Below are 24,881 nucleotides of genomic sequence, written 5' to 3'. Positions count from 1 at the left end.
GTGTGTGTGTGTGTGTGTGTGTGTGTGTGTGTGTGTGTGTGTGTGTAAATATTTATATTTCTATATATATGTTTTTTGTTCCAAATGAAGATAATCAACACTTTCTATCTGTTCAGATGATATTTTTAAATTACAATAGCAACTTCAATTTTCTCGAGTAAATCTTAATATTTATGTTGATTCAATTTAGTAATATTTATTTTATTATTTTATTTTTAATTTAATTTTAATTTTTACTATACACAACATAACTTGCAGTTATGATTTTTATTATAACTAACCAGTATATGTAATACTAATAACTACAGACTTAAAAATAAATTGAAATTAAACTACTTATATATATATATATTTACATATATGTATATAAAGACTATGACAACCTTTTCTATGTATTTTCTAGTCCCCGATAAATGTTGCATATTTATGTATTTTATTATTTTAATCGTTTTCTGCCCAATATTTTATTACTGTATACTATAATGGTACATATATTATTATTATTATTATTATTATTATTATTAACATAAATTATTATTATTCCTTAGTGTACAAACATTATTTTTAAGCCAATGTTATTGTCTTTGGATTTGTAATAAATTGTTTGATATGTGGCATACATTTGTTTTTTTAAATTGAAAACAATAAAAGTGTTATTTACTGAATGAATTATATACATTAAAATCGTGTTGTGTATAATTATAACCATATGTTAACTATTGCTAATTGTCTACTAAAATTGGCATGTCTACATATCAGTTACAAGATGTGTTTAATAACAATAACTTTGATTTTTTTTCATTATACTTCATTCTTTCCTGTGTATATAATATACAAATAATAAATATTTATATTTATTAATAATTTTTACATTTTGACAATGATATAAAATATTTATCTATTTGTCATGACCAAAAATATATGTTATGCATGCTTAAGAGTATCCCAGATTCAGATCAATAAGGATTTCACGTTTATTATTTATTATAATTTAGTTTATTTATTATTTTATATTATTTTATCGTTTTTGTTTTTTGTTTTTATTAGTTTTTTTTTTTTTTTTTATATTTTATTTCAGGCCAATGGATCAAAATCTGCCCAAAAATAATATTGTTAGGTATGTAAATTCAAAACAAATTATGTCTGACAAAGGCTAGTTGAACCAATTACTAACATCATATTTATATTGTACTTACTAAAAACGTAGAACAAATTATAATTATTGTAATTTTTATGAATTTTCAAGAGATTTTTTTCTTTTTGCTACCCATTTATTTACTTATTAATTTACTTTGGTTGAATTAAAGTTAAAAATATTTTTAAAGGATGAAAATTGCATCATTAAATTATAATACATTTTGTTTTTCCCAAGATAAAAAAATTAGTTAAATTTCCTAAAATATGTATTTTTTTTTTTTTACCTTTACTTGATTTTAATAGTTAATACTAAGTGTGTTTTATACTTCAAATGTATGTTACTGTTCTTAATTATACACGTATACACAAGGTTTTTTAATGGCATTAGATGTATATTGATTTTATTCAAGCTGTGAGTTTTTGGAATTTCCATCAAGTCCAGTCAACTTGATAAAAAAAAAAAAAAAATAGAACGTCTAAGGATATAAACATTAATATTTATGTTTTTAATTGATTCGACAGTATAGTTGTTAAAATAAAATATAACAATACAAATCATCAATGTTAAAGTTCACTTATAAATCTTTTTTTTTTTTGTATATTTTGTTAGTAATTTTATTTGTATATATATTTTTGTTTTTAAGATTACTACAATCGCGAAAGTTAAAAATATTAATATTTATTTACGTCCTGTATTATAATTTTAAACTATATTTATATTTACTTAAAAATTTGTTAGATTTATTCAATAATAAATCCATATTATCAAACATGTTGTTTATACATTTAAAAATGTGATATTCACTAGATATAAAGTGGTTTTGAATTATTGGAAAAAAAAAACAATTTAACGAAATTGAAATATTGTAATTACATGTACCTTTAAAAAATAATTATTATACCCTAATAAAAAATTGATATTCAGCACTCTGCAAGTAAAATATTATTTTATCTCTTTGAATATGGGAACTGATAATTGTATTTTTTAAAGTATGCTATTAATGTCCTAACTCATGAGTTTCAATAAATTAAGTAAAATTAACAGAAAATTATTTAATGAATAAATACATAACAGTTAATTGCTAGTATATATTAAAAATGTATCAATTGCAAGAAGTAATCAACGAATTCCGGAAAAAAATTAATAAACAAATAACTAATTTTATTAATGAAAATATCAAAACGAAAACTCACTTTGTATAGTTTTAGATAAATTCTAATTGTTTTAATAAAATAATATCGACACATTTTTGAGTATATTGAATAACAATTTAGCGTTTAAATTTTTTGACTGCCTGAAAATTTAACTAATTTTTACTTAGTACGAATAACATAATTCAGTTCTAAACGACCATGTTTTACAAAAAAATCTCACCAATAATTCAACAGGTGTTGGGATGTATTTATTACCTTTGAATTAGTGCAATGAGCTTATCAAATAATATGTTGTTTTAAGTTTGATTTATAACCCTTGATGATAATGTACGTGCATCAAAAAAAAAAAAGTCTAGAGAGAATACATTTCCTAACCGGTAAATGTATACTACACCGATCATAATTATATGTGACGTTTATAATTTAATATATTTAGACATAATTTATTTTAGTAATTTACCTGCGATTATTAAACATTCTCATCGTTACCTATATTGAATAATCTGAATTTAACGTTTTTAAAAACAGTAATACAGTGAATGACGATCAAATGAAACCCAGATCGTTGAGATTTACCTGGAGTATGAAAACAACATCAACAAGAGATCCAAACGAAATTATGGCCGAAATACGTGAGGTGAGTGTCTACAACACTAACAGTATTGATACCGATTTTGGTTCTCATGACGTCTTTGACCATCGTAATAAAATAGCTCGACAGTCAACTTGTTAACTATGTTAATTAAAAAACAAAAATTTTCCCATCAAATGATCTAAGGCATAATTGTAATAAGTTAGCATATTATATAACATGAATTTACTTATAATCGCCGGCCTTTACATGACATTTTACCAATTTTAACAATAAATTTCAAATGATATTGTGTTGATAAATTGCTATAATTTGTGGCTATTGTTTTTTTTTAAATTTATGTTGCCAATGAACGAAAAATGTAACATTTTTTTAGAATCCCAAAAAATGTTTTAAATAATCATTTATTTGTAAAATTCATATTCAAATACTTCGTCTAAAGAAGTTTAAACTCCACGCTTTTACCAAGGAATGAAACAAGTCTCTACTTTGTTAGTTGAATAGTCAAAGAATTGTTTAAATATTTTAATATTTACGGAAAAAAAAAGTTAAACTTTTATCATTTTTAAGATATGAATATTTCGTACAGTTGTATATGATTTTTGTAAATTGATTTTACACGGGTTCACTTTTTTTATCCCTCTTAATGCCGACTGTTAACTCTTGCGTTTACGAGAAAACAATTATAATTTAATTGTATATTCATAATCTTTAGGTACTGGATGCCAATAACTGTGATTATGAGCAACGGGAGCGTTTCTTGTTACTGTGTGTGCACGGAGATCCGAACACAGATTCGCTGGTTCAGTGGGAAATTGAAGTGTGCAAGCTGCCCAGATTGTCACTAAATGGCGTTCGTTTCAAGCGCATATCGGGAACGTCTATAGGATTCAAAAATATTGCTTCAAAAATAGCCAACGATTTAAAACTCTGACTACACACCGAAAACCTATCGCTGAACGCATAGGTTTTGTCTCTTAATGCATACACTTTTATACACACTCACACACACACAAATGTATATACATAACGAGAAGTGATTACGTAATGTTGTTGCGGTATTATAATGCCCGTCAGATACCCAATTATATGCATATTTAAAGGGTGAAAAAAATCTTGAGAGGTACAAAATGCATTAACCTTGTATATCAGAGACATTTTGTAAATTTTAATAATAATTTTGTTTTCGTTTTCGTATTATGATTATTAGTCAATGAATTGGATTTAATTTAAACTTTTCTTTATTTTTTATTAAAGAATTTTATTTATTGTCATTTTAATTAATAATTTTCATTGCTTATAATATACTTTCGATTTTTATTATACGAATACACTTTAAAAGTAAAAACAATAACAAACTGATGGTAATAATCGTTTATTTCTTTTTGTAAACTACCAACATTTTATAATTTAAAATAATTTTTACCGATTTATATGTGTTCTATAATTCTATTATTATTTATGTAATGCAAATTGATGATTTATATTAAAATTATTACTAATGTGTACTTACTTCTGGTAAATATTAAAAAATAGATACTAAATAATTTAAATCATTAACTACTAACAGTCCACTATCAGTTGGCAAGAATGTGTTTTACTAAACTACCGAACATTTGCTCGTTAAGGATGTTATAGGTTTTCTGATCATTTATTGCCCTTGCACCCAATAGTTAAGGTCCCATTATTATTATTATTATTATTATTATTATTATTATTTTTATTTTTATTATTATTATTAAATTTATTATCTTTCAATTTTTTTTTCTACGCGTACCAACTAAAAGTTTATTATTATAATATGAAATCACACGTTTGTCATTAAAATTGGCTGTTATAATTCACTGCGGAAGTTAAGGTGCGTGCAAAAATACGGCGGGGGGTAATAATTTACCTACCATTTTTATATATGTATTACAATATTTACATCAGTTTTATCAAATAATATTTCATAATTTAACTAAACACCACAATGATTACTGCCTCAAAAAATTATTATGACTATTCTTATAATCATATTTAAATACATATTTATTTTAAAATGCCCAAAAATATTTTGTAATACAGTAATATTTACAGCAATACCCCCTCCAGACTGATGATCTAGCATTTTAGAACAGAAGTGTTACATTTAAGAGTATAACAATATTTTTATGTTTAATTTATGCTTGTTTAGTAAAGGTGAATTTATTATTATAATTATATTCTGTAGATCATCATACCTTATGGGAATTGACTCTTACGTGTTATGTCTACGATATATGTAAATGAAAAAATAAACATAACCAAGTTGTATTGTGTAAACGTAACATATTTTTTATTAACGCATTTTATTTTTTTTTTGTAATATTTATTTATACAAAATGTAAATGGTCTCGCTAATTAAATAATTTTGTTACTAATAACTGCAATTAAATCCCAATGATATACATCCCGTTGGATTGCTTTATTTCATATTCACTTACTTAACATTATATACATGTGTATAATGTATAATTATTTATGTATATATATATATACATTTTGCTCCACTCATCTCACAGAACTTAGCATTTGTAATGTTTATGAACAATTGTCATAGTATTCATAAAAATGCTGATAACTTCCACCCAATAATTTATTCAACATCAAAATTATTAATCAACAATCAATAACTTTTAATAAATTGTTATGTGTACATGTATATATATATATGTGTGTATATAATACTTATCTTTTTGATATACATTATACACTATAAAAACTTATATTACTTAAGATTTGTGTTAATTTGTGCTTTTGTGTTAGAAGTCTTGCAAAATCAATTTTATTGTTATTAGATTTCTACACCTTCAAGTTATAATTGCATCTTACATATTTTTATTTTAATAAATTAGTATAAATTCATTATGTTAAAGCAATAAATTAGTGTTTCATTAATTTTTTTACAATAATATAACATTATTCACTACATGTATGCTATAATATTACTGAAAATAACCATTTCAGTGTTTGAATAGCACAAACCTGGTAATATGATACGTACAATATATACTATTTCCTGCTTATTCATCAAGATACTGTAAATGTGGGATACACAACAAAAATAATGTGATATATGAAATCCTATTAAATTAGCTATAAGCTTTTTTTTTTTTTTAACGCCACTAATATATACATTTTTAAGTATAATAATGAAGGTTATCAATTTTTACCAGCAACATCATTAGCTACACATAAAAAATATATATATATACGTCACAATAGACTAATATATATATATATTTATATATAAACATAATCAAGTTATGTATAAAAATTTTTTTTTTACATTAGTCTAATAGATAATATTTTGTTAATACCTTGAAATGGTTTTGTTAATATTGTGCAGTATATATTTGTAAATGTTTTCATTAAGGTACGTTTGTGAAGAATAGTTATATAATTGTATTATTATATATTATACATGCATATATAATAATGTAATAATATTCATTACTATTTATTAAATTGACAAAAAAAATTTCAGAAGATAATATTTTTATGATACAAAGACAAACGTGACCTTACAATAATGTAATCATAGTATAAGTGATAGTCTTTTTTTTTTTTTTTAATCCATTAGACATTGTAACACCATTAAGTATAATGTGAGCATTTTTTCATTAGGCATATTGTTTACATTTATGTACATTTTTATATATACATACATAAAAAAATATTATATATATAATTATAAATTTCAAGCTCTAGGGATGTATTTTGTATAATTTTAAAATTTAGTCTAAGATAGGTAAACAAAATACTTAAAAAATATGCTGGAATATCATGGCATGTATATATATATATATATATATATATATATATATATATATATGACATATTTGTCATGATGTAATACTATACATAATATGCACAATAAAGAACAATTTTTTTAAAATTAACCATCAATTTTATAAAGCTATAATTTGTTTCTACTTATAATAATTATTAGGTATTATTTTATGATTAATAACGATTACCTTGGTTTGCGGATAAAACTGTTATGTATTTATATTCTACGCATACATTTATACGTATATGTTTATTTTATATATACAAAGATATTGATTAATGTTATACGAAATGCTTATAAAATTTAGAAACCATTTTCATTCTTAATAATGTAAAAAGAAAAAAATCGTCAATCAATTGTTGTATATTTATTGTTTAGCCCTATGATATAATATGTAAAAATAAATTAAATATAAAAAAAAAAATTTAAAAAAAATAATCATGCAATGAGATTCATGCACAACTACCTACTGTAATACTACTGTAAATATTTGTATTGTATTATTAAGTTTGAAATCTTCAACTATGTATTGTTCGAGCTCTGTTGCTGCGATACTTTAGACGTTAATACATAACTACATAATACAATATTAGAGATATAAGTAGTATTGACGCTTGATTATTTTTAAATTTCCTAAAGAAACTATAAAATTTATAATAATACTTGAAGGGTTATATGATTATAATAATTTTTAAGACAGTCAAAGCACGTGGTTTCGTGATTCAGCCAATCCTCTTCGTGCTTGTCTCAGTACATATGATATTTTTGGCCTGAACTTGTGGTTGACTATTATGCAGCTATCGATAAATTTTGTGATCTGCATATAGTTAAAATAAAACATTTTAAAATAAAAGGTTTCTACATTATTTATTTGTCATTGTGACATAATTGCATTATGCCCTCAGTGCCGACGTTGTATTTTGTTCACTATCTAAAGGACTATATGTTTAATGTTTTTAATATATACTTCTAGAAAATCTATTAAAACTATTCTTAATATTTCTAACAACTTTTTAATTTTTATTGCATATTGAACTATATAATTTTACATCATTTTGATAATTGACCATTAGTATTGATTTTTGTAATATTCTTATTTTTGTAAACTATACATGACTAAATATTTGTTGGATGTTAACTATTAGTAATTCCTACATAAATAATTTATTTTTAATTACTTAATAAAAATGTATAGGTATGTACTCATGACAACATTTAATTAAATTTATTGTTTTACATATCTATTACATTAGTGCCAATTAGTGATTGTTTATAAATAATAAGTATAAATTTGAAGATTAGTAATTAAATTTGTTATTTTTATTTTGTGACATTTACTCTTGCCAAGTATCTCGTTAATTCAAACCATCCGCCGACACTGAATACTCTAATTTTAATTAATTGTACCCTGGCTTTAAATATAATATCTTGACCATATACAATAGAACAGTTAGATATTTTATATAGCTACAAATATATATTTGTATACAATACAACAACTATATAGCATGCATGTATAAAATTATATATTCAATAATTTAATTTTGTAAAATGATAAATTATACATAGATCATACATTATAGTCCGGTATATTTAACTAAATTGGTATGGTAATATGTTTTATGTATACTGACCTTAATGGAGTAACTGTCTGAAGGTATAGGTGGATAAAATCCATTTATTATCCTTTTGGTCATCAAGTTCATGTCTAATGTGTTCAGATGGAATGGAGCTTGAAGAGCTACTAACTAGAATATAACATGTATGATTATTTAATGATAACTGTAAAATTATAATAATTCTATAATTATTTATAGAAATAAATTATGTATAAAGTATATTTTTAAACTTTGTATTATATAAATATAACTAAAAAGAAAGTTATAGACTTTACTTTACAGCAATAAAGCGCCTTTATATTTACTTAGGCAAGTTAGTTAGTTGACGGTTTAATTTAAGTATATACCTATTTTAAAAAATTAATATTTTTCAATTCTAAATAGAGCACATTACTTGCAGTAGGTACAATATCTAATTTTTAAGTAAGTATATTAGTATACATATAACTGGTCAATATCAAAAATTTGCTTTTATCGTATATATTTAACATTTAAACTGTAAGTCAAAATATATTATTTAACAAAAACATCATATAAATACATATAGATTATTGAAATAAACTTTCTTTTGTCCATGTCATTAAACTATTTACTTAATTTAATTATTTTGATAATATCTATTTATTATAAATTAATTTAAATTATAATACTTTAATGAGAATTTTATAAAGAAATATATTAATTATTAATTGACGTTATGATTTGAAACATTAATTTTATTATGAATAAAAGAGAATAATACTTCTTTTAATAGTAACCCATCACTTACACTAGATAAAAGATTATCAGTGACTATAAAAAAGTAAAATTAATTATTCAAATGAAATTAATTTAAACCACAAATTAATTAACTTATAAACTTTTAGACTACTAGGCAGTACTACAATACCAGACACTCAATATTTATGTTCCTTATAAATTACTACATGTATTTTTTTTCTTTTTGTATTCATATTTCACGAGTCAATATGAATATTGTGAAATGTATATTGCCTACTTGAGATATTAGCTTAATATGTTTGTTAACAAATTAATTGCCTTGAATATCATATGTGATATACAAAAAACTTAACCAGTTGGTCCAATAAATTTGAATATTAACTTCTCAACTCATCTTGAGTATCACATTAACTTCTCAATTGCTAAACGAATCTAGACCTATAGAAATACTAAAGTTTTTTAAAGATAGTCACACAACTTTCTGTTAGAAATTATCGATATTGTTCTACCCATATGTTTTATATCATAATTATAAATTAATTTTGATTATATTTTATTAATTTTAAGAGAATATCAATACTGATATTCAGACCCCGGTGGCATATTAACATACTTTGCTACACGACCGTTGTTCTCTGATTGGACGATTCAAATTTGCCGCAAATAAAACAAGTATCTGTTAAAATAATGATTGTAATGTTATCACAATAACTGACAAATTATTTGTCAATGGGTTATTGTTTTTACCATTACAATTTATAAAATGAATCTGTATTTGCCTAAGTCGTTCATTAACAAAGTAGTAACTGAATTAGTATGTTATGAATATGTTATTCGATCAAACATTAAAACTATAAGACTGTAATTTGTAGGCATAATGACAGGATAGTAGTGGATAGATCACCTCATAATATTGTATTACTAAAAATAAATTACATTTATATTTATATTTTTTTAATAATTTAAACTTAACCAAATTAATAAGATTATTATTAATTTGAATCGTCCAATCAAATAATAACGATCGTGTAGCAATGTGCAGTATGTTAATATGAGCCCCGGTGCATTGTTTCTTATTAAAACAGTTAATTTTTTAAATTTAAATTTAAACTTGAATAGTATTCTAATTTATTTTAAATATCTATAAACCATAAATTATTATAGATCCATACGATATTATTAATTTTTAAATATGATCTTAAATTGGTCTGGATCCCACTAAAGATTAAGATAAGATTTAATATAGTAAAAATTAACTTTTTAGATCGTCCAAAAAACCATTTTTAAGTCAATTACTTGAATTTTTTTTAATTCAATTATAACGTGGAGTTGACCAGTGATACTTAGCTACTAGTTCCTTACAACACATGTGCGATACTTAAAGAGAATGTGGCAAATATAGAAAGCGTAATTGATATACAAGGCAGTAATGACAAATTTAGAAAAAAAAATTGGTGGACCACATAGGTAAGTAAACTCTGAATTAAATTTGATACTCAAAATGAGCTTGGCAAGTTTAGTGAAATCGATAAGCCAATCAACTTGTTAAAAACAAACTCGTAATTGCTTACTATATTAATAAAATAGCACCTTAATAACAATTAATTACTTTATTAAAAAGAATAATTTTTAGCTAACGTTTTTAGGTTACCTACCATAGGCGGACATTTGGTTAAATTTTTGGGGGGCTATAATAATTAAATGTAAAATAACCCGCAAGGGCTTTGACTCCACACCCCCTTCCATGCACAAGTAAAACTTATTACTATTAAAAATATAGATATGTTTTAATTGCATTAAAAAACACTAAATAACCTATTTTTAACAATAATTAATATTTTATTTTAATGACAAATATTTATTTATATCAGCAAAGATATTCAAAGTATCATTGTTTTTTATATTTATCGATATATCTTTTTCAATATACAGTATTGAATGATCGCTGATACTATCTTGAAAAAACGATATTCATAACTAAGTTTTTATTTTTTTCATTGCACTGAAACTTCTTTCGCAAGTTGCTGAACTAATTGGTATTGTTAATGCTATTGTAAATAGTTTTTTATTATTTCTTATTTTACGATTTTCAAAAAAACGAAAAAATAATTATAAAAACAACGAATAACATTTCTAACAAACTTTCGATTTTGGATGAGCTATTAAAATTTGGGGGGACTAAGCCTCCTCTCTCCCCTGATGTCCACCTATGCTACCTACAAACCTTTTTTAAATTGTATTATAAACATTACTATAATACAATTTGTATAATTAATAAAGAAATACATATTAATTTAGTCCTCTCTTACTTCTAATATTATGATTTTTGAAATTGAAAAGTATATCGATATTGTTTTCTTTTACCAAGCTTACATTTGCAATTTACATTGTGTTAATTTGAACTAGAAAAATAAAATATTATCGACAGTTGTTTAATTTTTAGTCAAAGTCTTATAGGTAACTAAGATTAACAAGTACAAGTATATACAGTGTTGTAATATAAACTAATATTAAGTACCTACTCAATTATAATTTTATGAGAATATTTGATTCTAAGACCATAATATACAGATAAATTATTTTCATAACTAATTCATAAAAAAAAATCACGTTAACTCGGTTACAAAATACACATATACGCAGGTGTGGACTGGATCAGTAAAAACCTATTATTCTAGAACTGTAGAAAGCTCCTTTTTTGATCAATTTAGAGAAGCAATTACATTTCTTTTTTTTTTATGTATTATTAAAGATGAATCCATTTATATACACTTATACACACTTATTTATCTGTACTCATATAATGATAAGTATGATATAATATAAGTATAACATATTTTTCATTATTTAAATTTAAATCTGTATTGGTTTATTATGTTTATTATGAGTAGTCTGTTATAGTAAATTTATAAATAATCCTAATCTATATTTAAGAATAATAATTTTAGAAATGTAATTCTTTAACCATGATCTCTTGATACTTATTGATGAAGGGCTCCATAGTACAAGGGCCTACTGTCCTACAAAACAGTAAGTCAGTGATTCAGTGCACCCCTGTATATACGTATTATAAACATTATAATATTTTGTCGCCTAGTTGATAGTACTTCGAAAAACTGAATGAAACACAATTGGTTGTTAATTGATTTTTTTTAAGTTATGCAAAAAAAAATTTTAAAAAAATAGATAGATAATGGACAATAAATACATTTTTATAGGTAAAATACAATATATTATCATATTATGGATATTTACATTTTCTACCAGCATTAGGATTTATTTTTAATAAAAATGCGAATCGAACGTGAAATAATACCATTATATCATATTATATATACATTAATATTATACATTCATTTTATTTTGAGAAAAAAATGGTTTGTCGTCCAGTAAAAATTCCTTTAAAAATGCATTGATACATAATATACATTTGGTTAACATATACATTACATAATAATCATATAAATATATAATTGTGTTTTAAATTTCTTTTTAACATTTTGGTCATAATGATTGTCGATTATTATGACTAATTTTAACTGATCCCTAGAAAGTCACTGTAAACGATTTTTACTATAATTCAAAACTCGTTTAGAGTAGCAGTCAAATTGATTTTCCATAAAGTAAAAAAAATCTAATATTGTACAGTCTAGCATTTTATTGAATTTGGAAACGTTTTTACTAATTTGTTTGCCCTTCCCTCGGCATAAACTATAACCATTTTTAACGATGTATCGAAATAAATATTTCTGTACGTATGAAATCGTTTAGTTATTCTTTTGAAGTCGTATACTACTCATATTTACTCATAAATAATTCACTTTCAAAAATCCTAACAAACACATCAATGTTATAACCCAGTTCATGAGTCACGGTATCTATTCAATCGTTCAAAAAAATAAAGTATCATAAAGTCGGTCTTCTTAGTAACGTACCTCGTATATAACGCAAGCCATTGACCATATGTCGCTGTCGAAGTAATACTTCTGGTGTAACATTCTTTCGGGACTCATATAAAGCGGAGATCCCAACACAGACCGACACATCATATCCTGACCGTCCGTAATGACTTTGCTGAACCCAAAGTCACCCAACTTGATCTTCACTCTTTTCCAACGTTCGTACATTGAATGCTTTTCCTCATCCAATCCGTAAACGAAAATATTGGCTGGCTTGATGTCTATAGGTGTGGACGACAAAGAGAAAAAACAACAGTCAACGTTCAAACAATAACAACAAATAAAATACAAAAAAAAGTATTCATTTATCAAAGTGCAAATTTTTAATGGTTTAGAAATAGATGTAATTAACTGTCACTCGAAAATTTGTTTCGAATTTCAAATAGAAGTCTTCTAATAAGATTTAGATTAAAACCAAAATTACGTTATGGATAGACATTTTAATAATTATTTTTCTATGTAATTAATAAGAAGTCAGTATACACGATTTAGTTCTAAAAATACTATATTGTTTAAAATAATAAATTTATATACGAGCTTGTCAGAGCAAAGGAGTGTACAAATTTTACATTTTTTATACAAAATATATATTAAATAACTAACGGTTAAAAAGGTACATATTATTAAAGTATGACATGCAATAGTAATTAATTATAATAAAATTTTAATTTCTGTTAACATAATAGATTATTATAAGAAATTTATAAATTGAAAAATAAACAGAGTTCAAAGTTCGGGTTCATGGTTAAAATTAAAGATGAAATTATCAACACCCGAAGTATTCGACTCTTAGTTGCATTGAAACTATATTGTTGTGAGTGGAATGACTCATAAAATGTACCATATTAATATATTACATTTTACAAAATAATGTATACAAATACCTAAATAACGTTTTTTGTTTTGTGTTTACTTTTCTTAATCAGTTAGTAGTAATTAATTGTTGTCAATATAAATATGACAGCTATGACGTTTATTAAAATGTTACTTATATATTATATAAAGTGTTAAATGTTTTTTCATTTATTTTACCTAAACTTGTTTGTATTTATTATAGAGGCGTGACTAATATGAAGTAAAATCACTTAAATAAAGTGTCTAACGAGTTTTGGAATGATTTTTTTAACATTTTATTCCTTTAACAATTGACTACTACTAGTAAAAAGTGTTGTCAAATATTTCTACCTTCTTGACAGTAAATGCAGATTATAACAAACTATTTATTAACTTTGTTATTATCTAGAAGGTTAGTATAAAGAAATATTTGGACAACACTTTTCGCTTGTAGCCATAAATTGTTAAAGGAATAAAATGTTAAAAAAAATCATTCCAAAACTCATTAAACACTTTACTTAAGTGATTTGGCTTCATTTTAGTCACGCCTTTATAATAAATAAAAACAATTTTTTGGTAGTATGTCCATTAATGTATTTTCAAAACCAAAGATGCCCAATATGTATGTCAAGTTAATAAATAGTTGACATATATATTGGAAATATTTTGGTTTTGAAATACATCAATGAACATACCACCTATACATGTATAATATGTATAAATACTTAAAGTACAATAAGCATGTACATTTTAATTTATGTAAATCTATATCTGATCAGTATCTGATTGTATTTTTATAGTATCAAAAAAATAGCATTACCTATAAATCTTTAGAAATGCTTTACCTAGTGTACCAAATGTATATGTTTTTAGACTAGGCTGTTTGCTTTAAATATTTACACTGTGTATTTATCATACTATTATAATATAGGTAAACTTTGACAGGTGTAAACGCTCAATAGATAATCTACCTTTTTCATCTGTTTGCTTTGTCCGTGAAGACTTTACTTTTCATACCACATTTGAATAAGACTAAAAATAAACACAAAATATTTATTGTCATACTATAGTATATGTATAGGTATGTACATATATTTGTATGTGTGTGGTTAGACGTCTGCACTTGAAGTATAAAAATGTACAACGAATATGATATATTTCTAAAAAAACATAATGTTTAAGAATAAAATAATAAAAAATAAAGTAAAAATTAAAAATTATTAAATTGTTAATACTCTTAAATTAATGTATAAATAAATAAACTATTTGTTTATTTATTTATAATTAATATTTACTATTTTTATTTCAAATAAATGCATAAATACTTGTACCACTACCACTACCCGATACTACTAGTTTACATACGATACATACAAAATCAAGTTTTTAAGCAAATTTTAGAATTACACTACCTATTCAAAGTAGTAAGTTGGTATGCGATATTAAGTAATTTAATTATTTTAATGTTATATAACATTTTGAAAATATTACATTTTTGTTTATATATTTCATTGCCATTTCCAATACTAAAGAAATTCAAAATCGTAAATATTTTACCTACTTAAAACTTCATTTTGTATATAAAAAAACAATTTATATTTGTAGAGTAAACATGATGATTACAAATTATAATTAAATATAAATTTCAATGTTAGCTTTTTTTCGTATACACTTAGAATTTCGGATTTATTAGCCTTAGAATTTAAAAACCTTATGCGCTGTCTTGATTGCCTTGGTGGAAATTCGGCTCTGAGTATATAATGGTTTAGAATATAACAGTTTAACTATATTATTAAAATCATTGCAGTTATATTGTAATGAAAATATGAGGTTATGAAAATGTTGAGTATGATTAATAATATGTAATGTTTAATTTTAATTTTTAAGTACAGAAAAAAGTTATTTATTACTTGCCATGTAATGGATGATTTAGGTTCACTATAAAATATATAAACTATATATCAACCTGATACACTCCAACAAGGAATATGTACTTACCATTAGGTACTATTTTCTTGTAAATAACATTTAAGGTTTATTTAATAGTTTATTTATAATTTATTTAGGTATTAGTTAATAGTTTGAATATACCTCTGTGCATAATTCTCGATTCGTACATGTGATAAAGAGCACTAGACAATTGAACAGCACAAGACCAGATTATTGGTTCATCAATTAGACAAAAATTGTCGTAATGCTCACGAATAATCCGTCTCAAATCTCCACCGGTAGCTAGTTCCAGTCCAATTTTTAATTCGGAATCCACATAATCCCACCATAAGCATCGTATGATATTTGGATGATTCAATTTCTATTTATGACACATACATATGAATTTAAACATTATAATAAGCTCATTTGTAACATTTGATCTGTAAATACAAGATCTGTAAAAACAGAATTATTTAATGGTTACGTTTATAGATTAATTAATCTATAGATATACTACTATACAGAACTAAATACTGTACCCATTATAAATGTCAGCAAAACTATACTGACAAGAATAAATCAAAAATAATTCTAAATTCAATGCATTTAATTTTTATGTGATTTACAATTACAAATAATACATTTAAAGTTCAATAAATTATTCGTCAGAATTCTTTAAAATTAATACATTTATTATCTGGTAATTGATCACAACAAAAAATGAATATAACTGTATTCCAATAACTTTGTATTGAAATATTGATAGTTATTATGGTCATTTCGTTTAGCCATATATTAAAATAGTATAATTATATTTCAAGTATATTTTATATGGTTTAGCGTAGAATGTTTTATCGTATATGTTGCTCTATAAACATAAAAATTGCCAATATTTGTTATCGTTTAATCGGGATTGTGTAGAACCATCGTGACTCGTGATTATAAAATTAGATGATAACAAATTATGTACAAGTTGAGCCTATTATATAATTTTTCCGTATATCTGTCTATGAACAAAATTTTTTCCAAGTACAATGATATTACGGGTTGTATGAAAAATGCGCCAGTTAGCATTTTGGCCTGGGGCGTCATTTAGCCTTACGCCGGCCCTGACAGTAGTATTATGTATGTGTTTAAATTATAAATTTTAAATGTATTTTTATTGTTTTAACATGCAAATGGTTATAGTTTTTGGTCTTAATTAAAAAATATTCCTATCGTTGAGAGTTTTTTAATATATAATAAAAAATAAATATTTCTTCGTATTGTATTTTAAATCGGACATCACATTATCTTTAGAATGAGCATGTTAGAAAAAAACAAAATGTTGACAACATAGTAAAAACTAATTAGGAAGTATTTATAAAGTCAAAATATAAAATCCTATCATGCTGTTTTGTACTACAAAACCATACGAATATCAGCATTATTTTAAACGAAATTTTAATTTTAATTATGAATAAATATTTTGTAATATTATATTATATTGTAATGTAAACCTTTTTCATTTATATTTCCAAAAATGTTATCAAATGAATTAGCGAATAATAATAAAAACTCTTATGGTAAAAGTCTTCAATTTGTCTAAAATTTGAACTCTAAATAATTCGTTAAAGTCCTTATTGAGCAAAAAAAAAAATCAATCATGAATTAGATAAGTATAGACCAGTGATTCTCAACCTTTTTCAAACTGCCGCCCCCCCTTCACTTCATTAAAATAAAAATAAAAATAGTATATATGAAATGTTTATAATTGAATACTAAATAATATAGATATAAATGTAAATATAATAAAAATAAAATGTAAAATGTATGATTAAATATAGTTTAAATGTTTTGAAATGTATTGATCAGTGAAATGCTTGGGTGGTTCAAAGCCAATTTTTTTACGTTTGGTTCAAAATTTGTAAAATTAAGCCGTAAGTCTCCTCTTTTGACAATGTCTAGTCAATTTCTTTTTTTCGTTATTAGATAATAACGCACTGTCTTTGATATATGTAGTTTATTTCATTATCACGAATTTATTTTAGAAATCGATAAAATGAAAACAATTACAGATAAATCTTGGTACGTTTCGTTGAACGGAAAAAAACTTCACCACCCCCTAATCACCCGAAACGAGCTCACCACCCCTTTGTACTTCTTCACCGCCCACCGGGGGACGATATCGCCTCCGTTGAGAAGCACTGGTATAGACAAAACTATTTTCCCTATGTGGTCTTATCTACCTTTTCGTTTCCTACACCTTTGAAATTATTATATTGTTATTTATTCTTAAGCATTATATGAGAAACTCTAACAATACAAAGATAAAACAAATTAATGATTTATATGTATAGAAACAATATTATTTCGTGGACATTGAATGAACAAACAACAAAATAAATAAATAAATAGTAGGACAATGTTCTCTATTTAATTTTTAGTAATTATAACTCTCCTCTACTTTTAATAACTACACGTTTCAGAATTAGTACAATAAATTAACAATACATTGTTTATAATTATAAATTACTATAAATATTTCGAAATGAAAATTTTGTAATTTTTTAATAAAATCAAATTATTTTGACATGTATAAGAACGGTTGTATAAATATAAAAATATTAGGAATATTATCGTATCCAATAAATGTACGATAGAATTGCACATAATTGCATTATTACCGATACATATTCAAATAAATATTATCATATGTATACTTGAATTACTTTTGACACAAGACTTTTTACTTTTTCCTCTGACATCGCACGTAAAATAAGTCAATGAGACATACAATAAAGATTAATTAACAAAAGCAAAGTACAGAGCAAAACCAGTTTCAGCGTTTAAATAGATAACCAGTGTGCGCAATCGGATTAACAAAATAATACTGATAAATCACGTCGATCATACCTATTAATTGTTTGCATACAGGTTTACCGCGTGTATCGACACCCGACGGATTAATTTAATATGATATAGTTTATCACACGGTTTATTAGCCAACAATCTCATATAGAGCAAAACATGGTTGCATATCCACATTTTTGTTGGAAAAAAAAGTATTTCCAAACAAAGAATTAAAACTACGAACTGCAATTCGTAATCATCGTAGGTTTTAATAATTTTCATATTAATATTTATACCAGACGAGTCTAAATGCTTAGGTTATAATAGTATGCCTGTACGAAAAATTAGATAAATAAAACAATAAAAATAATATTAATAATAATAACAAAACGTATTTATGGTACATATATAACAATGCGTATCTATTCGAAATCGGATGAAAAAGATAACGATTATAAAAATACGATTAATACAATAACCGATCCCTCGAAAACAAACATGTACAACGAATAGATCAATATTTATGCCCATGCCGTTCGTAATAATTCTGTTAGCTGACGCCACACTGACCTTAAGGTTGTTTATTTCGTTCAGGCAATCCAGCAAGGTCTTGTGGTCCGCAGTTATGTCCTGCAGGTGTACGATTTTCAGAGCTATGCGCACGCCGTCCGGTTCAACCAGAGCCTTGTACACGGTGCTGAACGTCCCTTTGCCGAGCACCCGGTCGAATACGACTCGCCTGCAGCACGACGACTGCCGTCGATCGTCACCGCTCATTGTAATAATAATAATAATAATAATAATGACGGCGACGGAATATTATGAATGTATAATATTATTATTATTATTCAGTGTAAGCGCGCGTGCGCGGATCGCACGTTCGAACGTGTGTACTGCCGGGACGCAACTCTTCGATTCTCGATGACTGGCTCTGACGTCTTGACGCGCGACTATTATTCTGTTCGGTTCACAACAAAACAGTTCTTTAAAATAATGCACAGTCGTCGATAACTCCGATCGGCGGTGGCACACGGCACTGCAACGCTTATAGAAGCGTTTCTCAACCTACGGGTCGCTGCTATTTGTCGACTAATGACGAGTAAAATATCATAGTTATCATAGTTATTTATATCATAATTCAGTTTTTCGATATCGCGTTAAAGTGTAATATGATAAAGTTCCATACGTTAAAACATTCATAATAGGGTTTTTTTTTCCTGTTTGTAGTGTCGGCTACACCAGCGTTTCTTAAACTTTTTTATCCGTGGAACCCTTTCTTTTTTCATTTTTAGCTTTTTAACTTTTTTTTTAGGATTATTTGTAAATAAATTATAATTATATAATAATATTGTGTTAAAAGTTTTTTATTCAAAAAATATGTTAATATTTAAATGTTAATAATTAAAATTATAATAATAATAATTGTATTATACAATATAATATATATTGTATAATAAATATATAATAATACTTGAATAATAATTACTTTAATTAGACTAAATATAAATTCAGATTATTCCATTAGGCTTATACATTGTTGTTTAATATACAAAGATTTTTTTTCTATAATGCAAACATTTTTTCATCATTATTAATCTTTAGTAGGAAACTTTAAAGTAATTTTATTGAAAATCTTTAAAAAAATACTTAATCTTCGCGAAACCCCAGGGTTCCGCGAGACACAGTTTAAGAAACACTGGTCTACACAACACAAAATACATTTATGGGCCGTCTTAGCATAAAGGTTGGGAAACACTGGCTTATAGTGTATTATTTAAAATATTGTTTGAAATTGCATTCGTTATCGTCGTCGTACCTATATTGTTTTTCGCCGCGGCCCATTTACAAACAACTCGCCCGATAAGAATGCTATCGCGGCGATTCAATTTATTTTATTTATTCGTCTGACTCGGGGCCCGTCTCGAAATGTTTGTACAATAATGTCGTACCCGGGACAACTTGGCTTTTTCTTAAGACTACGCTCGATGATATTATAAATAAACTATAATAATTGCTTCGTCATCGGAATGGAAAACGACCATTTTAGTGAATTGACCTAGTCGTTTATCTCGGTCGGCATGGTTTTATTGTAACAGTACAACACTCGGAATGTATAAATTTCATGCTTTACGTTCAAAAAACCTTGCGGGTTTTCAAAATCTATAAAATTTTAGATATAATAGTTTTACCGACTTCGGAAACATAATTCCAATTCCAAATATGATCCTAGTAGGTGCTTAAGTAGTAATATTGCAAATGGAATAAAGCTAATAAAGCATGTTTATTTAAGTCAAAAAAAAAATGAATTGAAACTGAACAAAATTCATCAAAAACAGTTTTTGTGATTTTTCATATCGTTTACTTAGACTTGGTCGGCAGTTTGTTCTCAAGTATATAGATAAATGAAAGAAGAGAGATCATTCACACCATTAACTTTAGAGAGATAAATATATTTTAATACCTTATAAGACGAAATTTTTAAATATTATTTTAGACGGAAAAGCTTTAAGTAAATTAACTAAAGGAATATGTACATAGAAGGTTTTTCCTCATAAGCTACACGTCATATCTCACACACCAATTACATGAAATAATATTAAAAGTTGTTGGAAGTTTTTATATTTAATTGAAACGACGATGATAACAAATTATCATAGTGTAAATAGTAATATATTTTAATTTATCACTACACATTTATCAATATTATAGTTTCTAATACTCAGAATCACTTTAATGTCAATCACTTGTGAAACACGTAATTAATATGGTAAATTAATTCGTAGTAAATAATAAAGGAATCCTTTACTCTATCAAACAATAGGTCATAATGGAGCAATAAAAATATGGTTTAGTTTCGATACCACTTTAATCATTTTAAATTACACTTAAATTACAAATTACATCGAGTATTGCACGTACGTCAAAACTTCTAATTAATCCTCAACCTACATTAAAATTCTCAAAGAAACATATACAAATGAAAAACTATCAAATTGACGGAACTGATTATTTGATGGATTTGTTATATATTTTTAACATTTTCTATACTAAGACGAATGTACTTCAAATAAAATAAAAGATAAATCTTCAGTGTTAGATCAAAAATATAAATTATATTTAATAATTATAGTTTATATGATTTGTATTATTAAATTTGTAATATAATTTATGTCTGGACAAAAATCTGAAATTTTTAGTTTTGTACGATAAACATCGCAAATCGGCTAATTTTTGATAATGATATGCAACTGTCAATATTAAAAAATAGTATTTATTCATTCATCGTATGACATATTTAAATACGTAGTATAAATATATTTTTAAAACTATAAATTTAGATTATAAACTAGACGTCAATATAAAAAAAATGGTAAAAATTATTATATTGATTACCTATCAAATCAAATAAAAAATTAACGTACTCTTTTATGCGATGAAATTGATTACCAAATTACTTAGAAATATGTAAAAAAAATGTTAAATACCGTGCTTTAGCATTATAGGCACACATTGTGTGTGAATTCAGAGGGTGCTGGAATAATTTATAGTACACAGGTCCGTGGAAACTTTGCCCCCCTCACCCCCCTAATACTGCAATCAACTGCGTTGCCATAGTTTTTAATTTTTATTAATGCATATTTAAAAGTAATTATATTATAAGTTATAATAATATGAAATTATTATTAATATATTAAACAAATTTAATTTCCTGTTTGATGATGCAAATTTTTCCAATATAATTTCCCCATCTATTTTATTGGTAAAATCTCTCTCAATGCTAAGCGTAGATAGTTTGGTAAATTTTTCTTTGCCCATACTAGTGCGGAACCAATTTTTCAATTTACGCATAGCTTAAAAGGAGCGTTCACCCATTGAAGAAGAAATTGGAACTGTCATTACCACTTGAACTAGTTTATAAACATTTGGAAACGAACTTTTATTACATTGATTTTTCAAATCTTTAAATTCAAAGTTGGCTGATACACTATTTTTTAAGACCAGCATTTCTGCTGATAAACTAGCTGTCGATATTTTCAAAATAACCTAATATATCAAAAATATGAACTAGTATATAAAATGTAAATAGTAATAAATCATATCGTTTGTATGATTGATAATATTTATCATTCCGCATACAATTCAACGTAGCCCACTGGTTAAATATTACTAAAAACCAAATAATAATCAAAGTTATAAATAAAACATAATTTTGTAGCCAACCGTAAACCGTAGATAATATAAGATAATATGATTTTCTATAATATTATGATTGCTGTTTATAGTTTAATAGTTAGATAAAAACTGAAACAGTAAAACGTGCAATTATACAATACTGTTTTAATCGTGAATTCGTCAATATATTATATATTATTGTCTATTTATAGTGGAAAAAAAATGTCCAACCCAAAAACCACAATAATTTACAAATTATTGATGAAATACTGAAATTAATATTTTAGGAAATTGGGGGTGCTAAGCACCTCTGAGCAACCCCCTATAGGCACACGCCTATGTTTAGCATTTTAATTATTACCGAATTTTATTCGTTTCCGATGTTTCCAGTAAATGTGTAAAAGTCGAGCAAACACTTACAAAAAGCTTTTACTAAACTAAAAGAACTCTCCGTGACTATGTAACAAGTAGTAATAAAAAAAAAATTGACAAAAAAATGTGGAACGCTTCACGATTTAGCGTATCATCCTTGGGCAGGGGCCATACTAATCTTTTCTGTATCGTTCCAATTTTAGTATATGTACTGCCGAAACTAGTACGAAAAAACTGGTGTGTAAGTTGTATATATATTATGCACACTAGTTCGACGTTCACGTGATAGTGCCTCATAAACATTCATTCGGAGAATAACTGATTGGCTGCGAAAACACGTCACTAGATGGATTTGAGGAGTTCATGCAACGACAGCAGACAGAATTTGTCTTCCGCGTTAGAGAGCGAGGTATTAGAACAATCTCGACGATAGTTGATCAAGGGGTTTGTGTATAGACTATTTTTGATTGATACGTATAACGGTAAACAGTAAGTGTATAGACACCTTAGTATGCAGTGAATTATTTTAAGGCATTTTGAAGATAATTAAATCTCTCAAATCACGAGAAAGATTCAACAGATAAAAAATATTAATTGTGTTAATTATGTCGATAGTAAGAATATCTTGCAAATATGTTTAGTAAAAATGATGTTCATAATTTAATGACTGATGATCATTTTAACAGAACAAAATAATAGATATTATTTCATGGTTTACAATAACACAAATATGAAATACATAATTTCTACTAGGAATCAACCAATTGCTCATCGAATTCGTATGCAAGACTCGAAAAGATAATTTTCTTGTAAATTACTTTTTTTATCCAATGTTTAAAGTGTTAGAAATTTTTTGGGGCGATTGGGGTGTATTATAATTAGCGACCGAATTTTTATGTTTTTACGCATTTTTACTGAGAGTATGCAAATTCTATTGGATAAGCTTTTTCAACGATTAATTTGTTCTATAAATTGATATACGAAAATGTTTAAAGCATAAAAAAACATATTTCAAGGTTGAAAAATATATTGTGCAAAATAATATATTTTAAGAATATACAGTAGTCACCGCTTATTGGACTCACTTTGGGATCTGGTCATTTGAATATATTAACCGAATAAGTCGATAAGACGAATGACCCTCCCCCCACAAAAAAAATAAAAATACTTATTTACTTAAAAAATATTTATTGAGATTTCAGCATTGTTTTATGCTGTAATAAAATAAAGTATAAGCATTAAATAGAAAATATTTTGTTTGATTAAAAATAATGTAATAAAATAAGGTAATGAAGTAACGAATTACATACAGAGTTACATTTTCAATAAGAATCCATCCAAAGTTGATTGGATTTAACTAACCTAACCTTCCTCGGTCAACTTCATAATCACTTATATACATTTATAGCAAGATTACTTGTACGTATTGGACGTATGTACAATATTATATTTATTTATCTAATTTAAAATGACCCCATTAACCGGTGTGTAAGTCTAATAGACGAATTTTTTGCTGTGTGTTGGTATAGATGCTAATTGGGAACAGCCGTTTTGAGTCTAATAAGCGAATGAGTCAATTAACCGTGAGTTTAATGAGCGGCGACCACTGTATTGCCATATTGAGGTTTATTTTGAACATTTTATAAAAAATGTAATAGTTTATAAAAAATACTTATTTTTCTCCATTAGTATCTTTCCTTTTCAAGACAAAATGTGCAAAGTAATATTGATAAGAACATAAC

General features: G+C 25.4%; 2 protein-coding genes and 1 non-coding gene across 7 annotated transcripts in view; 1 reads left to right on the top strand and 2 right to left on the bottom strand.

Moving 5' to 3' along the window:
• LOC112691708 (serine/threonine-protein kinase MARK2-like) overlaps nt 1–4,113 on the top strand; it is a 41,899-nt gene extending 37,786 nt beyond the window's left edge. For 3 of the 5 annotated variants that reach the window (XM_025566077.1, XM_025566080.1, XM_025566076.1), the window contains 3 exons: nt 1,079–1,117; nt 2,821–2,929; nt 3,600–4,113. In XM_025566077.1, coding sequence (XP_025421862.1) covers nt 1,079–1,117; nt 2,821–2,929; nt 3,600–3,818 — 367 coding nt within the window. In that variant the 3' untranslated portion in view covers nt 3,819–4,113. The remainder of the gene's footprint in view (nt 1–1,078; nt 1,118–2,820; nt 2,930–3,599) is intronic. The other 2 variants (XM_025566082.1, XM_025566078.1) reach the window with 1 other exon arrangement.
• A 2,600-nt stretch (nt 4,114–6,713) lies between these two features.
• On the bottom strand, nt 6,714–19,693 carry LOC112691778 (serine/threonine-protein kinase Nek7-like). Its single transcript, XM_025566174.1, has 5 exons — nt 19,165–19,693; nt 15,922–16,141; nt 12,973–13,217; nt 8,333–8,446; nt 6,714–7,515 (listed from the first exon to the last, which is right to left on the bottom strand). Exons 1-5 carry the CDS (start codon nt 19,369–19,371, stop codon nt 7,399–7,401), a joined length of 903 nt encoding a protein of 300 aa, XP_025421959.1. The 5' UTR covers nt 19,372–19,693; the 3' UTR covers nt 6,714–7,398.
• Nucleotides 19,694–23,259: 3,566 nt separating this feature from the next.
• Nucleotides 23,260–23,366, bottom strand: LOC112691799. Its single transcript, XR_003149351.1, has one exon. It is a non-coding gene; the product is annotated as a U6 spliceosomal RNA (small nuclear RNA).
• Nucleotides 23,367–24,881: the final 1,515 nt, after the last annotated feature.

This window comes from Sipha flava, unplaced genomic scaffold, assembly GCF_003268045.1.
Source record: "Sipha flava isolate LNK unplaced genomic scaffold, YSA_version1 66_pilon_pilon, whole genome shotgun sequence".
Lineage (NCBI taxonomy): Eukaryota > Metazoa > Arthropoda > Insecta > Hemiptera > Aphididae > Sipha > Sipha flava.
This window is presented reverse-complemented; position numbering and strand designations above follow the sequence as displayed.

What these genes read in the sequence shown, in the direction of transcription:
- LOC112691778 (XM_025566174.1), bottom strand. Translation starts at nt 19,371, where the DNA reads ATGAGCGGTGACGATCGACGGCAGTCGTCGTGCTGCAGGCGAGTCGTA. An exon ending in TGGCTTGCGTTATATACGAG is followed by an intron (nt 8,447 to 12,972) that starts GTACGTTACTAA and finishes GTTATATTCTAG; the next exon opens with TTAGTAGCTCTTCAAGCTCC. An exon ending in CAGACAGTTACTCCATTAAG is followed by an intron (nt 7,516 to 8,332) that starts GTCAGTATACAT and finishes AACTATATGCAG; the next exon opens with ATCACAAAATTTATCGATAG.